This window comes from Ursus arctos, unplaced genomic scaffold (genome assembly GCF_023065955.2).
Source record: "Ursus arctos isolate Adak ecotype North America unplaced genomic scaffold, UrsArc2.0 scaffold_4, whole genome shotgun sequence".
NCBI lineage: Eukaryota > Metazoa > Chordata > Mammalia > Carnivora > Ursidae > Ursus > Ursus arctos.
The window spans coordinates 28,124,618-28,142,368 of NW_026623056.1; the positions used below are offsets into that span (position 1 = coordinate 28,124,618).

Here is a 17,751-nt window from a genome sequence, read left to right on the forward strand (position 1 = left end):
TATTTTGTCAGTTGAAGTTTTTCAATTTAATGAATAATATTTTATCAATTGAATGTTGTCTTCCCTTTTCTGACCTAATCATAGGTTTCTGGATGGTAAAAATTTATTTAATATCCATATTATATATAGAATTTTAAATTTGATATGACCAATAACATAACCAAGGGAGTTTTTTGCTCCTGTTCTTATAAAGTGTGTAATTAATGTGTAATTGGGAATAGAATTTGTTTGCCTTAAGTTCTAGATAAGAGGATTGTCTATATCATTCATTGTTCTTTTTTTTTTTTAAGTTTTATTATTTATTTATTTATTGTTAAGTAATCTCTGCACCAAATATGGGACTCAATCTCGTGACCCCGAGGTCAAGAGTCAGATGCTGCTCTGACTGAGCCAGCCAGGCAGCCCTGTATCATTCATTGTTAAAACAGATTCTTCACGTAGAGACTCTCTGTTCTAGCTATGTCGTATATTATATATATTTTACATACTGGGTCTAGCTGGCCCAATATATAATTATTATTCGTACCATTACTAAAATAGTGTACATCACTAAAATACTTTTATTCTGTCTTTTCTTAAAATGTAGAAAACCGGAAAAATTGTTTTAGAGGGATTGCCAAAATGATACTAGCTTCACACGTTTATGTTTCTTCAAACTGGGGTGCCTGGCTGGCTTAGTCGGAAGAGCATGTGACTCTGGATCTTGTGGTCGTGAGTTTGAGCCCCACGTTCAGTGCAGAGATTTCTAAAAAAATAAATAAGCTTAAATAAAAGAAGATACATTTCTTCAAACTAGACTGTTAAAAAGAGCAGTTTGGAGATGGACCTCAAGTCTTCTACTTCTTTGTGGCAATATTTAGAAAATATTTGGGCAATGTGTAGGAGGTAGACCAAGAGATTAGTAGAATGAATGGGGCAAAAGAGAGGGACAGAAAATACAGGTGGCACCCAGGTTTCATTCTTTAGAATGCTCAGGAGTACAGGGCAGAGAGACTCGGGAGGGATAGGGGAAGGTAAGTTGAGCTGTGGGTATGTAAGCAAGTAGAAATATCTGCTGGTCGGTTGGCTCTATAGACCTGGTGTTTAGGAGAGAGATTTTGGGCAGCAGGGAGAAATGTGGAGTTCAGTAGCATGTACATTAGAATTGTGAAGCTTTGTGAATGATAAGTCACAGAAAGTCTGTAGATTGAAAGATTGATTATAAAGATGGCTGAGGACCCAGGATTGGACCCCAAGGAGTGCCAACACTTTGAGGGTGTTTTCCAAAGTGTAATCTGAAGATCAGCAGCATCTGAATCCTGTGGGTTGGGCTTTTGAAACCTTCAGCTTCCCGAGTCTCACTAGGGCCTCTGTGTACAGTTTTGCTTGTTCACACCCCTCTCCTACTGAGAGGCTCTTGGTAGTGTTTCTAGCAAACACTCTAGGGGTTCTTTGTGCGCTAAAGTTGGAGGTGTAACAGGTGGGGGAAGGAAATGTGTACTGCAAAAGAGACTTCAGGCGTAACCAGAGAGTAAAAGGAAAAGCATGAGAAAGTAAAACTGATGTTAAGGGAAAACATTTTTGAGAAGGGTGAGGTCAGCTTTTACATTGCTGAAAGGACCCAGGAAGATGAGGACTAAAGGATATCGTTGGATTTTAGCAACATGAGAATAGTTAGTGAGTTTGTCAGGAGTATTTCTCCACTCTGGTGCTGGAGGCAAAACTAGATTGCAGCGGGCTGCACAGTGAATGGGAGCTGGTGTTGCTGGAGAGCATGCCTTGTCACAGCGTGCCTGTGAGGGGCCAGGGATGAGAGGGTGTGAACAGCTGGGTGTGTTGTCAAGGGAGCGTGTGTATGTATTTTAACATAGGAGAGTTAATCGATACGCTGATGAGAAGGAGCTTACAGAGAGTGGAAGTTAGAAAATAGGAATATGGGGTATAGTTGGGGTAGAATCTAGAGTACTGATGGGAAGAAGGGTCCTCAAGGAAGGACGAAATAATAGAGGTGGATGTGTTTACTAGCAGGAGATCCTACTAATGGCTGTGTTTAATGTGTGAAGCTTGGTTGGAGAGTGACAGGTGGTGGTATCAGAAGTTTCCCATCTTTATGCAGAATGGTAGTTACGAGATTAGGGAAACAAAAATTACTGAGCAGCATGGAGATGGCGGTTAGAGACCATGAGTTTAGCACCATAAATTTTTTTCAAGTAATTTTTCAAACAAATTTTATCTCTATCTCAGTTTCACAGTAAAAATTATGAAGTATGACATCTTTTATTGTCTTTAAAAATTTCAGAAGGAAATATGGTTGTTTAAAGTTTTTTGAATTTGTATTGGTGTGTACATAAAGCCAGCATATGGTTAAATAGAATCGGTTTCATTGTTCTCAAGAACTGCTGTTTTGTCTTTCAGTTTTTGACCTGTTTTCATGAGAAAAAAATAATGTTTTATTTATTTCCTGTTTCAGGAGATTTACGGAACTAAAACACTACAGTGATGAACTGCAGTCTGTCATCTCACATCTTCTTCGAGTCAGAGCTGTAAGTGGTCCCCAAGAGCTTTTTGACACACATTCATAAGGAAGCGCTTCTCACCTAATCACATTTTTAAATAAGGGATGGTATTTATTATGAGTAGCTGATTTTTGCATTCAGATTTCGCCTGTTCATCATCCAAACTGCATTTTTAAGAAAATGTGAAATGTTTTCTGGCATAAACAGCTTGAAGGTTTTTAGCCTGTTGTTTTCCCTGTGCTTGTATATGGTTGTTTGACCATCTTGTCAAAGGCCTGCCTTTTCCGTGTTGGAATGTAATTAAGTAAGTGTGGGAGTTTAGATCTACATGTAATGATATCCTTATACTTTCGAGGGTTTTTTTTTAAAATAGTGAAATAGTTTATGTATGTTAGGCCATCCTGTGTCTGTGCTTTTAAATTCTCCTAAGTAAACTTTTTTGAGATAATGGTCTGCCATGACAGAAGTAATTAGAAATCGAGGTATAATCACTGAAATTAGCCATATGGTTGGCTGTGGTAGACATGGAACCATTAGAACCTGCCTGTACTAAAGACTTTGAAAGGGGCGCCTGGGTGGCTCAGTCTGTTAAGCGTCTGCCTTTGGCTCAGGTCATGATCCTGGAGTCCTGGGTGGAGCCCCGCATTGGCTTCCTGCTCAGCAGGGAGTCTGCTTCTCCCTCTCCCTCTGTCCCTCCCTCAGCTCATGTTCTTTCTCTCTCTCTAATAAATAAATAAAATTTTTAAAACAACAACAACAACACCTCTGAAAGATAACTGGGATACCAGGTGTAGGATCACAACTTACACGGATTGGAGTCCTCTTGAAATACATTATCTGGGATTTGTTTTAATGAGAGCATCTACTGGTGAGGAGTAGAAAGTGGGGGCCATTTTAGATGAAACTAGATTGGCCATATAATAATTGTTGACGGTAGGTGTTGGGAAATGGAAGTATATTCTACTGTTCTCTACTTTTTGTATGTTTGAATATTTCTGTGGTAAAGAGTATAAAAAAATAGGGGCGCCTGGGTGGCTCAGTCATTAAGCGTCTGCCTTTGGCTCAGGGCGTGATCCCAGAGTTCTGGGATCGAGCCCCACGTCAGACTCTTCCGCTGGGAGCCTGCTTCTCCTTCTCCCACTCCCCCTGCTTGTGTTCCCTCTCTTGCTGGCTGTCTCTCTCTCTGTCAAATAAATAAATAAAATCTTTAAAAAAAAAAAAGTATAAAAAAATAAAATAAGGGAAAAAGATCCTTTTGAATATCTTTATATTGGCCCAGTCTCCTGTTTAACCATTCAGAATACATAGACTCCCTGAATAAATTATGAGATACTTTCTAATAGAAGAAAAGGTACCTGTGAGAATTAGTAGGCTAGATCAAGAACTGGGTATTGGGAAGCTGTGGTTTGATAAGGTAATTAGACAACAGTTCTTGTGGAAAGTTGGGAGTAGGGGGGATGGAGACACCCCAGAAGACTGGAAGAATAATTCATATAGCTTTGTCTTTTATGCTAGAAACCTTGGAGAATTGATTTAAACAAGAGGTCTGGCTGATTGTGAAAGCTGTATCCTTTTTAAAGGCCTTCAGCCGAAGGGAAGGGCAGGGGACACTGTAGGAAGCCTTGTTTACCAGTGAGGTTAACAGTTCTGGGGCTTCGAGGAGGCAGAGGTACTTTATTGTGCACTCACGTGACCACCCCCAGGTACTGAGAATCTCAACAGTCTTTCAGACCCAGAAGAAAACGAAAGGACAAAGCAGAAAAACCAGCTAGAATCAGATTTATCAGAAATCTCCAAGATGAGTGGTGAATTGAACGGAGTGCAACAGTTAAACACTCAGAAAATCTGTGAAGTACAGGCAATAAATTTAAGTGAGACCTACAGGAGGGAGACATGATTGTCATTGCTGTGAGCCTGTCACAGGCCAGTTAGCCTGAAGGAAGGTATACGTGATTGCTTTCATAAAACAAGAAAGAAAATTGTCACAAGGCAAGATAATCATAGTGATTATGTCTTGTTTTCCGCTGGAAGTAGATTTTTAAATGTGATTAATATTTAATAACCTTTAAAGATTATGGCAAACACTTTTCCCACATGCCCTACCTTCGAGAACCTCTCTCGGCCTATTCTCTTTTGTCATTCATTTCTCGCCTCAAATGCCTCCCTCAGAGAAATCTTTCCTGGGCATCTTATTTTCTATCATTTTCTGTCATTTCTCTATCATATCATATTCTGTCATTGCTATTGTCTTTATAACAGCACTGTCTGGCATTGCGTTCTGCTTTAATTTGTTCGTTATGTCCCCTACTAGTATATGTGAGCTCCACGAGAGCAGCTTTGTTTTCTCACGGCTAAGTCCCTGGAATAATGCCCAGCTCATAGTAGACGCTCACTGTATATATAATTCATTGAATGAATGAACAAATGAATGTATATGCTGACATTTTTGTGTTTAAAAAGATCTGAAGGGGGCGCCTGGGTGGCTCAGTCATTAAGCGTCTGCCTTCAGCTCAGGGTGTGATCCCAGCGTTCTGGGATCGAGCCCCACATCGGGCTCCTCCGCTGGGAGCCTGCTTCTTCCTCTCCCACTCCCCCTGCTTGTGTTCCCTCTCTCGCTGGCTGTGTCTCTGTCACATAAATAAATAAAATCTTAAAAAAAAAATCTGAAGAAACGGATAAATTGCTCCTTTTATTTTAAATTCCAGTATAGTTAACCTACAGTGTTATTTTAGTTTCAGGTGTACAATATAGTGATTCAGCAATTCCATACGTCACCCAGTGCTCATCACAACAAATTGCTCCTTAATCCCCATCTCCTGTTTCACCCGACTGCCACCCACCTCCCGTCTGGTAACCATCAGTTTGTTCTTTATAGTTAAGATAAATTGCTTCTTGAATTTAATTATAACCAACCAGGGAGAACTGGTTAGTAATGTATATGTGAAAAGAACCTTTAAAGAAACAACCTTGTCATCAAAGAGTTTGTAAAACGTAAGTAAGAGAATTGTGGGTGTAGATATTTATCCCAAGCTCTTTGTTTGTTTTTTGCTTAAGATTCTATTTTTTATTTAAAGATTTTATTTATTTATTAGAGAGAGAGAGCAGGCATGAGGGGGCAGGAGGGGCACAGGGAGAAGCAGATTCCTTGCTGAGCCGGGAGCCTGACACAGGACTTGATCCCAGAACCCTGGGATCATGACCTGAGCTGAAGATAGATGCTTAACCAATTGAGCCAGCCAGGCACCCAAGATTTTATTTAAAAAAAAAAAGAAAAGAATAAAGATCTTATTTATTTTTTTGTTAAGGTTTTATTATTTTTTTAAAAGATTTTATTTATTTATTTGTCAGAGAGAGAGAGAGAGGGAGAGCGCAAGCAGGGGGAGTGGCAGGCAGAGGGAGAAGCAGGCTCCCCGCTGGACAAGGAGCCAGATGCAGGACTCCATCCCAGGACCCTGGGATCATGACGTGAACCGAAGGCAGACGCTTAACCGACTGACCCAGGCATCCCTAAGATTTTATTTTTAAGTAATCTCTATACCCAATGTGGGGCTGAAACTTAAAAAACGCTGAGATCAAGAGTCAAATGCTCTACCGACTGAGCCAGCCAGGTGCCCCTTCCTAAACTTTATGAAAACAGGCTTCAGAAACTTTAATGACATTAAAGATAACTTGAGCTCTTGAAAGGAAAGGCAGCCCTTGATCTGTGAGTCAAATTGAAATTCTTAGTGAATAAATGAGAGAAATGCCAGTGAACAATATAGGATGCTTTCTGATTAGCTAAAATTTTGATTGTTCTAAAATTGGGAGAAAGACTGTTCAAGTCATGGACAGTAACAGAAAAGTAGAAATGAAAGGTTAAAGTCCCAACACAGACAGAAGCCTATAAATAACATAAAAAACACCACAGGGAGGCCCTTTTTGTAACATTCAGAATGTCAGGAGAAGAAGGCTTAGATGCTGTTTGAGACAGATGATGAATTCCTTTATTTATTTATTGTGTTTTATTTTTGAGACAGGATGAATTCTTAACAGATGAAGAGAAAATAGAATTATTTGATTATCTTTTCTGTCAAGGAGAATTCTTTTGAAAGTAGAAAAGGCAAAAAATAAGTTTTAGATTGGATTGAAGAGTTAAATATTTAAGAGATCAAAGCAGAACAACTGGAAAGAGTAGGTGGCCTTGGACTGCGAGGAGCTGGCTTTGAACAGTGTCTCTGCCATTTACTGGGTCCTTCAGACAAATCCGGTAACCTTTCAGGGTTTGTTTCTTGCCTAAAAAATGGGAATATCTGCCTGGCTCATAGTAGGTCCTGAATAAATATTTGTTATATGAAGGTGCCTTATTCTTAGAATTATGAGACTCAGATGAAATAATTTGTGTCTTGTAAATAACAACGGAAAGATAATATTGATCTCTAATATTTATTTACCACTGTCTATCAACCAGTGCTCAGCCATGTTACAATATTCTTATCAAGTTCCCACAATAGCCCTTCAAAGGTAGGTACTGTTACTGTCCCCATTTTGTAGACTAGGAACAGGGGCAAAAGGAAATTAAATGAAATTAATGATTTGTTTGATATCATACTGTAATAGATGTGTGGAGCCAGAATTTCCACTTTTGTCTGACTCTGGAGCCCACGCTCTTAACTAGCTACAAATGGTATATTGACAGAGGACATGAATTCAAGTAGATTGAGCGAGAAGAGAACCAATTTTCATTGAGTCATCCTCCTTAATGCCAGGACCCTTACAAATGTCATCTTATTTAATCCTCACAGAGTTATATGATGAAGGTCATTTCCACATTTCCAAAAGAAGGATGTAATAACAAGGCTTGGAGTGGTTTAATAAATCTCCAAAGTCAAACCCTAAAGTAAGAAGGAGCTGGAATTTGAACTCACATTTGACTGCAAATCCTGTATTTGCTACTATAATACATGTTGCCTCTTTAGGGAAAAATCAAATTTAAAAGGGAGGGGGGATGTTTATCTTTGCAAATACTGTAAAAGTGCAAATTATAATTATTAAAATACTACTTGACCTTTGTAGTGGTAAAGATGGTAATATCTAGTGTTCGTGAGCCATTTGGTGATGGTGGTAATATAAAGTCTTACATGCAGCTCGTTTGGGAACCATTGTGGCAGTAAGTTTCAAGATTTACATCTCATCATTGAATCCTTAGGAAGTAGTTCAAAATAAATGAAAAGCTGTGCACGTCTAGATGTTCAAAATAAGATCATCTAATAGAATGTCCATACACCGTCCTTTTTAACATTTAATCAGCTACTACTTCAGTGAGGATAGAAAAGGCATTCTTACAGTTCCGAATGATTCTGAGCTGGGTAAAATGATTGGGTGAGTCTGTCACATTTCTTCTGCTGTCATAGAATTTGCTAGGTGTCACTGTTTCCCTGTCAGTTGTCAGATGATCAGTTTTCAAAAAGAAAGACTTGTCAACAGAAATGAAATTGAATAGCAGTCTGGACTAAATCACTGGGTACAGCCCCTTTTGCTTGGCACCAAAATTCTTGATTACCAAAGACCAATGAATGAATTCGGTTTTAGGTTTTAATCATTTCTGTTTTATTTCTCTGCCATTTTTGCTTTTCCTTTTCTCTAGAAATGATAATCTTTGATTATAGTTTTTCTTTGTTTCATCTTCTTTCTCACTGCCTGATGATCTAGGTACAAGTCATGTTTTAGTTGGCTAGATCCATTTGTTTCCATGAATAGTTGATACCAAAAACATTGGTCTCCTAACAACTGCTGAGTGTCTGTGTCTGTGGTCTAGTTCATGGGTGGGTAGGTCCTCATGTGGTTGCTCACCTTTTTGGTATAGGAAGACTCTTGCCTCTTTTGGGTATGCTCTGTGGGCCAAATTACTTTACAGAGTTCTAATTACTATGGTAGAAGGTCCTTTTGTACCAGCTGTCAGGAGTGATATACTTTAAAGAAATAAACTTTTAAATCCTTGGGATTTACAAACTCTGTCTTTGCTTTTTTTTTTTTTTTTTAAGATTTTATTTATTTATTTGAGAGAGCATGAGCAGGGGTAAGGAGTAGAGGGAGAGGGAGACGCAGACTCCCCACTGAGGAGGAAGCCCAATGCAGGATTTGATCCCTTGATCCCAGGACCCTGAGATGATGACCTGAGCTGAAGGCAGACGCTTAACTGACTGAGCCACCCAGACACCCCCAAACTTTGTCTTTGAGCATTTATTTTGGATCTGCGTTTTGTACTCGAGTTCTTATAGTTCTGTTCTTATGTGGTTAATACATGCTCTCCCGCTCTTCCATACTTAATATCTTAGTGGATGATAAAATGCTCAGCTTTCAAGAAGAGGTTTGATCTTCAGAGTACAAAGATCTAGGAAAGCTAGTGGTCTAGAATGACATTTTCCATTTCATATTCTCTGGAATGCCAGTTTTGTATGATGTTTTCTACTGCAAACCATCTCTCATGAATAGTCACAATTTGTATATGGTGTTAAAGGTTTAAAAAGTCCTGCAGAAAAGAAAAGTGTTAAATTTTATCATCTCAGTGTTTCCCAAACTTACTTGATGATGGAACAACTTAAAAAAAAAAACAGCAAACAACCTTTGACACTCTCTGTAGGACTCAAAAAATAATTGGGAAATAACATCCATAGAGAAATTAGTTGAGAGGTCTGGGGAACACTCTGGAATGTTTCAAGCAGAATGAAGACTATGAGCTTTGTCCTGAGTCTGGAATGTTTCAAGCAGAATGAAGGCTATGAGCTTTGTCCTGAGTCTAGTGCACAGATGGGCAGAGTTTTACTGAAGGCCAGATAGTAAATATTTTCAGCTTTTGGGGTCATATGATCCCTGTCAAATCTGTTCAGCTCTACTATGAAAGCAGCCATAGACAATGCTGACATGACTGTTCTAATAAGACTTTACAGAACAAGGTGCAGTCCTGTGGTGTGCTGTTCTCTGGTCTAGTGGGTATATGTTCCTTTAGGGCAAGCCAAGGAGAGATGGAAAACATTTTATGTTCCTGTCACCTGCTCCAAGTATTTACACTGCTGGTTCATTCACTTTAAGCTGAGTAATTGAAAGGGTTAGTATTTGTTGTATGGTTGATGCCTAATTCTTCAGATTATTCACATTTGAGTGAGTAATTAGGGACATAATTTATCCTCAGGACATTTAGAAACTGTGCACCAAGAATTTTTTTTTTTTTTTTTTTTTTTTTGTATATGAGGAATTTTTTTTAGTGTTTAGGATTTTTTGTGGGATTACCTTTTGGTCTTCAGTTTGTGTCCGTAACACTTTGGAGGAGAGTATGTGGTGTTTTGTCTTTTGTAAAATTTCTCTGAACAGGTAGGCAGTATATATTTCATCTCAAACTAAATTATAATTCTGTTTTTATTAAAATAACGTGTTGGTTAGAAGGAGTTATCATGATAAAGTAGCCTTGAAGTATGTTGTATGTATTCAGCATTTATGTATAAAGCTATCAATAAAATTGAAAATGTTTGTTTTTCCCCCGATAAATGCCACCTTAAGGACTTTATCATAAGGAAACAATCTGAAATTTAGAAAAAACTTTATTCTCAACATTATGTATAATACTAAAAAACTTAGGGATAGCTAAATATCCAGCACGGAGTGCTTATATATTTTATACACTGCTAGGTGGGATTTTCTGCAACTATTTAAAGTGATATTTATTAAAAGTAATGCTGACCTGCTGGATAAAAATATTATCACTTTTTTACAAACATTTATTTATTATTTATTTGAGAGAGAGTGAAAGAGAGAAGAGAGGGGAGAGCTGAGAGGGAGCAGGGAGCCCAGTGCGGGACTTGATCCTGAGACTCTGGGATCATGACCGGAGCCGAAGTCAGTTGCTTAACCAACTGAGCCACCAGGTGCCCCTATCACTTTTAATATAGGAAATTTTAAAACAATAATTAAAATATGTTTATATATGTTCTTGATTTTGTGTGTATGTGTGTATATGAAAGCAATTACATAAATATGACAGCAGTAGGTTTTTTTTCTCCCCATGGTGAGACTTTGGGAAATTTAAGTTTTTTCTTTTTCATATTTTCCAAGTTTATTGTACTAAGGATTTTTTTTAAAGAGGATAAAATTTCCCTTATTTTAAAGAGTAAACTGTATATAATGTTGATCTAATAGTAATTTCTTTTAAAAATTTATTCCAGAGAGTAGCAGATCGACTCTATGGTGTATATAAAGTGCATGGGAATTATGGGCGAGTTTTCAGGTAAGCATTATATAAACTTTTAAAAATAAATGATTTAGCTCTAATTAGCTTTTTGCTTGAGAACTATAATTCTTGAAAATTTATGGGTCTGAAGTGTAGAAGTTAGTTTTTATTTATTTTTTATGTTATGGTATAATTAATTACTTAATTTTTTATTCAAGTATACTTAACATATAGTGTTGTATTAGTTTCAGGTGTACAATGTAATGATTCAACAATTCAATACATTTCTCATTGCTAATCAAGATAAGTGTACTCTTAATCCCCTTTACCTATTACACCCATTTTGCATCCCCCCCCCCCCCCGCAGCCCCTTTTGTTGGCAACTAGCAGTTAGTTCTCTGTATTTAAGAGTTTGGGGTTTTTTGGTTTTTTTTTGTGATCTGTCTCTTTTTTTGTTTTGTTTCCTAAATTCCACATATGAGTGAAATCATATGGTATTTGTTTTCCTCCGACATTTCACTTAATGTTATACTCTCTGGGTCCATCCATGTTGTTGCAAATGGCAAGATTTCATTCTTTTTTATGGTTGAGTAATATTCCATTGTGTATGTGTATACCCACACAGTGGATAAGGAAGATGTGAGCTAGATATATATTTATATATAAATTTTCTTCATTCACCTATGGATGGACACTTGGGGTGCTTCCATATCTTGGCTATTATATATAATGTTGCAGCATACATAGGGATGCATATATCTTTCTGAATTAGTGTTTTTGTTTTCTTTGGATAAATACCTAGTAGTGAAATTACTGTATCATATGGTAATACTATTTTTAATTTTTTGAGGAACCTCCATACTGTTTTCCATAGTGGTTAAACCAGTTAGTATTCCCACCAACAGTGCAGGAGGATTCCTTTTTCTCCACATCCTCACCAACACTTCTTACTTCTTGTCATTTTGATTCTAGCCATTTTGACAGATGTGAGGTGATACCTCATTGTGGTTTTTATTTACATTTCCCTGATGATTAGTGATGCTGAGAATCTTTTCATGTGTCTGTGGGCCGTCTGGATATCTTCTTTGGAAAAAATGTCTATTCAGATCTTCTGCCTATTTCTGATATATTTATGGGGTTTTGCTGTTTATTTATGGGGTTTTGCTGTTGGTTTCTATAGTTCTTTATATATTTTGGATATTAACCCCTTATCAGATATATCATTTGCAAATATCTTCTCTTATTCAGTAGGTTGTGTTTTTATTTTGTTGATTGTTTCCTTCACTATACAAATGCTTTTTATTTTGATGTAGTCTCAATAGTTTATTTTAACTTTTGTTTCTCTTACCTGAGGAGACATTTCTAGAAAAATGTTTCCTTTGGCTGATGTCAAAGAGATTACTACCTGTGTTTTCTTCTAAGAGTTATGGTTTCAGGTCTCACATTTACATCTTTAATCCATTTGACTTTATTTTTGTGTATGGTGAAAGAAAGTGGTCCAGTTTCATTCTTTTGCATGTAGCTGTCCGGTTTTCCCAGCACCGTTTGTTGAAGAGACTGTCTTTTTTCCGTTGGATATTCTTATCTCCGTAGTTGTAGATTGACCATATAAGTGTGTGTTTATTCTGGGCTTCTATTCTGTTCCATTGATCTGTGTATCTGTTTTTGTGCCAATACCATATTGTTTTGATTAATACAGCTTTGTAGTAGATCTTGAAATCCGGGATTTTGATCGCTCCAGCTTTGTTCTTCTTTCTTAAGTTTGCTTTGGCTATTTGGGGTCTTTTGTGGTTCCACACAGATTTTAGGATTATTTGTTCTAGTTCCATGAAAACTGCTGTTTGGTATTTTGATAGGGATTGTATTTAAATCTCTAGATTGCTTTGGGTAGTGTGGCACATTTTAACTGTTGGTTCTTTCAGTCCATGAACATGGAATGTCTTTTTATTTGTGTCCTCTTCAGATTCTTTCATTAATATTTTATAGTTTTCAGAGATGAGAGGTCTTTCACCTCCTTGGTGTTTTATTATTTTTAGTGCAGCTATAAATGGTTCTTAATTTTTCTTTCTGCTGCATTATTAGTGTACAGAAATATTGTAGTTTTCTGTATATCAATTTTATGTCCTGTGACTTTAGTGAATTCATTTATCAGTTCTAGTAGTTTTGTGGTGGAGTCTTTAGGGTTTTCTATATATAGTATCATGTCATTTGCAGGTAGTGAAAGTTTTATTTCCTCCTTACCAATTTGGATGACTTTTATTTCTTTTTCTTGTCTGCTTGCTGTGGCTAAGACTTCCAGTCCTGTAATAGTGGTGAGAGTTGACTTCCTTGTTCCTTTACCGATCTTAGAGGAAAAGGTTTCAGTTTTTCAGCATTGAGTATGATGTTAACTGTAGGTTTTTCATATGTGGCCTTTATTAATGTCTTCTAAACCCACTTTGTTGAGAGGTTTTTCAAGAATGGGTGTTATACTTCATCATATGCTTTTTCTGCATTTATGGAGATGATTGTATGATTATTATTCTTTCTCTTGTTAATGTGATGTATCATGTTAATTGATTTGTGAATATTGAACCACCCTTTCATTGGTAGAATAAATCTCCCTTGACTGGGAAAAGATCCTTTTAATGTATTGTTGGATTTGGTTTGCTAATATTTTATTGAGAGTTTTTGCATTTATGTTCATCATAGATATTGGCCTGTAGTTTTGTTTTGTTTTGTTTTGTTTTGTTTTGGTAGTATCTGTCTGGTTTTGGTATCAGGACAGTGCTGGCCTCGTAGAATGAATTTGGTAGTTTTCCCTCCTCTTTTATTTTTTGGGATAGTTTGAGAAGAATAGGTATTAACTCTTTCTTAAATGTTTGGTAGAATTCACTTATGCAGCCATCCGATCCTGGACTTGTTTGTTGGGAGTTTTTTTCTTTTTTTTTTTTAACTGTTCATTTTCATTGCTAGTAATTAGTCTGTTCAAATTTTCTATTTCTTCCTGATTCACTTTTGGAGGGCTTTGTTTCTAAGAATTTTACCCATTTCCTCTAGGTTGTTCAATTTTTCGGCATATATAATTTTTCATAATATTCTCTTATAATTCTTTTTATATCTGTGGTGTTGGTTTTTCTTGTTGTTATTTCTTGTGTTTTTTTATTTTAGCCATTCTGACGAGTGTAAGGTGATACTTTATTGTGGTTTTGATTTACACTAATTTATTCTTATTGATTTTTTTTTCTTGTGTTGGTTTTTATTTCTCCTCAATTTCTGATTTTATTTGAGTCCCTTTTTTTTGAGTCTGGCTAAAGGTTTACCAGTTTTATCTTTTCAAATAACTAGCTCCTTACAATATCAATGTCAGAAAGTTCTGTTTTGAAATTATGTCCTTAATAGTAGTTTTCAAAGTTTTTGTTTTAAAGTATTTCCTTAAATAAAAAATAAGAAATCCAATATATTTAGCAGATAAAAATGAAACTACTCTGAAGCAGTGACCAGTGCCCTTTGTTGGCAGAATGCCCCAAAAGATTCCATTAGAAATAACTGTTTTATAGAATTAGTGATATTCTTTTTATTCTTTCTTGGTGTAACTTTATAATTTCTGAAGGATTTTGCAAGATGAGTAATTTTAATGGGGTAATTTTAATGGGGTAATTTTAATGATAATTAATTTAGAATATCTTCTTGCATATAGTGCTTGCATATTCTGTTAATTTTTGAGCCTTTCGTGGATTTTTTTCTATTATTTTGGTTGTGACATCTTATCTTAGAAGTTGATATCCAAATCTTTTTTTATAAGAAAATGTCCTTGCTAATGTTCCATTATAAGTCCTTTTGATTGGATTAATTTAAAAATGATTCATTTTACATTTTCAAATAGGTAATACATTCATATGGCACAAAATTCAATAGGAATAAAAGCTTTTACAGTGAAAAGTCTCCCTTCTCTGTTAACCATCCAGATCTCCTTCTCTGAGACAGCTAATACTAGTTTTCTTCTTGGTTTCTTATGTATCCATCTAGTAAAATTTGTAATACTATAAATATATTAACATACAAACACATGCATTATCTTTTTTTTTTTTTTTAACATGGAAGGGGAGCATGTTGTATACATTGCTATGTTGACTTGTTACTTTTTTTTTTTTACTGAAGAGCTGCTCTCCAAGGTAGATTGTTATCATGAAATAACTGTATTGAGTTTTATCGAGGAGGAGGAGGATCATAATTTATTTAACCAGTTTCTTCTTGGTAATGATTTCTAGTCTTCTGTTATGTCACTCACTGTTGCAATGTTCTTGTTCATGTCATTTCACACGTGTATGAGTATGTTTGTAGGATAAAATTCTGCAGGTTCTACAAGTGCTGTTCCTGGCTCTAAGGATAATTGCATTTGTAGTTTTGGTAGATATTGCCAAATTGCCCTGCACAGAAGCTGTTAACCTCTCACCAGCAAAGTATTAGTATCTGTTTTCTTACACCATTACTCAACGGTACATTAGCTAGCTTTTGTCTCTACCAGACTAGTGATGAGGAATGGTTTCTCGCTGTAGTTGTAATTTGCATTTCTTTAATTATGAATGAAGTCAAACATTTTTTTATTATGATTAACAGTCTTTTTCTTTTTTTTTTCCTATTTCATAATCTATCCGTACATATCATTTGCCCCCTTTTTTTCTGTTGGGCTGATTGTTTTTTTTTCTTAAATAGATTTTTATTTGAGAGAGAACATGAGTCGGGGAGGGAGCAGAGGGGGGAGGGAGAGGGAAAAGCAGGCTCTGCCCTGAGCCTGGTGGGCTGATTGGTTTCTTAGTTGATGTACAGGAGTTGTTTATCTTTTGGGAGAAATAGGACTTAGCGAAATGATTTGCAGTTTTTCCACTTTTGTTATGTATTTTGACTTTTCTTATAGTGACTTTTGAGATGCAGAAATATTCTATTTATTAAATTCAATTACATATAAATGATTAATTTTCCTCCTTTCAAAAACAATAGCCTCTGATTTTTCTGTGTATCTTAATGACATTTTGTTCACTGTGGAGTATAAAAAATACTTCTACATTTTTGTGATTTCATAAATTTTTGATTCATTTGGAATTTATTTGAAATGTCAGGTGTGCAGGGCACCTGGGTGGCCCAGTCGTTAAGCGTCTGCCTTTGGCTCAGGGCGTGATCCCAGCGTTCTGGGATCGAGCCCCACATCAGGCTTCTCTAGGAGCCTGCTTCTTCCTCTCCCACTCCCCCTGCTGTGTTCCCTCTCTCGCTGGCTGTGTCTATCTCTGTCAAGTAAATAAATAAAATCTTTAAAAAAAAAATGAAATGTCAGGTGTGAGATATGGAGCCAGATATATTTAATTAACTTATGAGAGTAGCATATTATCCGTAAGTCTTTGGTTGATCAGTATATTGAAACTCAATGCAGGTTGGGATGGTATCAGGATTATATGACGTTATTTATTTTTTAATCATGGTAAATGTACTCTTTAATCCCCATCATCTGTTTGATTCATCCCCCACCCACCTCCTCTCTGGTAACTATCAGTTTGTTCTCTGTAGTTAAGGGTCTGCTTCTTGGTTTGTCTCTTTTTTTTTTTTCTTTTGCTCAATTGTTTTGTTTCTTAAATTCCACACGTGAGTGAGATCATGTGGTATTTGTGTTTCTTTGACTTATTTGGTTAGCATTATACTCTCTTGCTCTATTTATGTCATTGCAAATGGCAAGATTTCATTCTTTTTTAGGGCCAAATAATATTCCTATATATATACATATATGTATATATATGTATATCTAGATATATATATCTCAGATCTTTATCCATTCATCAATCGATGGACACTTGGGCTGCTTCCGTAGTTTTGCTATTGTAAATAATGCTTCAATACATGGTATGCATGTATCCCTTTGAATTAGTGTTTTTGTATTTTTTGGGGGGAAATACTCAGTAGCGTAATTGCTGGATCATAGGGTATTTATTTCTATTTTTAATTTTTTGAGGAACCTCCCTAGTTTTCCTCAGTGGCTGTACCAGTTTACATTCCCATCAACAGTGCCAGAGGGTTCTGTTTTCTCCACATCCTCAGCCAACACTTGCTGTTTCTTGTGTTTTTGATTTTAGCTGTTCTGACAGGTATGAGGTGATATCTTACTGTAGTTTTGATGTGTATTTGCCTGATGATAACTGTTATTGAACATATTGTCATGTGTTTGTTGGCCATCTGGATGTCTTCTGCCCATTTTTAAATTGGATTATTTGTTTTTTGTGTATTAAATTGCATCAGTTCTTTATTTTGGATACTAACCGTTTACCAGATACATCATTTGCAAATATCTTCTCCCATTCTGAAGGTTGCCTTTTAGTTTTGCTGATTGTTTCCTTTGCTGTGCAGAAACTTTTTATTGTGATGTATTCCCAGTGGTTTATTTTTGCCTTTATTTCCCTTGTCTCAGGAAACATATCTAGAAAAAATGTTGCTATTGCTGATGTCAGAGATTACTGCCTGTGCTCTCTTCAAGGATTTTTATGGTTTCAGGTCTCACATTTACATCTTTAATCCATTTTGGATTTACTTTTGTGTATGATGTAAGAAAGTGGTCCAGTTTCATTCTTTTGCAAGTAGCTGTCCAGTTTTCCCAACGCATTTGTTGACAAGACATTTTTTAATGAAGAGAAGTGTACTGATAATTGTAAACATGTAAACAGGAATATATGGCTAAACATGAAGGAGTAGTATAATGGGAAGAAAGACAAATAGTAGTCACCTTCCTGAAGTCTGTTTCATTATGTTTGACTGACTTACAGTGGAACTCCAGTGAAGCTTGGGAATATCTTCATTTGAAAATGAACAGGGGGCACTTGGCTGGCTTAGTCGGTAGAGCACGTGATTCTCAATCTTGGGGTTGTAAGTTTGAGCCCTGTGTTGGGTGTAGAGATTACTTAAAAATAAAACCTTTAAAAAAAATTAACATAGACACTCCCAAATGTAGCACATTTATTATAATAAGTAAATGGACTTGTATTAATTTGAGAAACATGTAGATAAAAGGTCACTTGGTTGAATCAAATTTCAAAG

The 17,751-nt window shown here is 36.2% G+C and overlaps 1 protein-coding gene across 2 annotated transcripts in view; it reads left to right on the top strand.

Moving 5' to 3' along the window:
• Positions 1-17,751, top strand: part of SNX4 (sorting nexin 4) — a 75,120-nt gene that overhangs the window by 37,052 nt on the left and 20,317 nt on the right. For both annotated transcript variants that reach the window (XM_026495351.4, XM_026495349.4), the window contains exons 7-8: positions 2,450-2,522; positions 10,691-10,752. In XM_026495351.4, the coding sequence (XP_026351136.1) occupies positions 2,450-2,522; positions 10,691-10,752 (135 nt within the window). The remainder of the gene's footprint in view (positions 1-2,449; positions 2,523-10,690; positions 10,753-17,751) is intronic.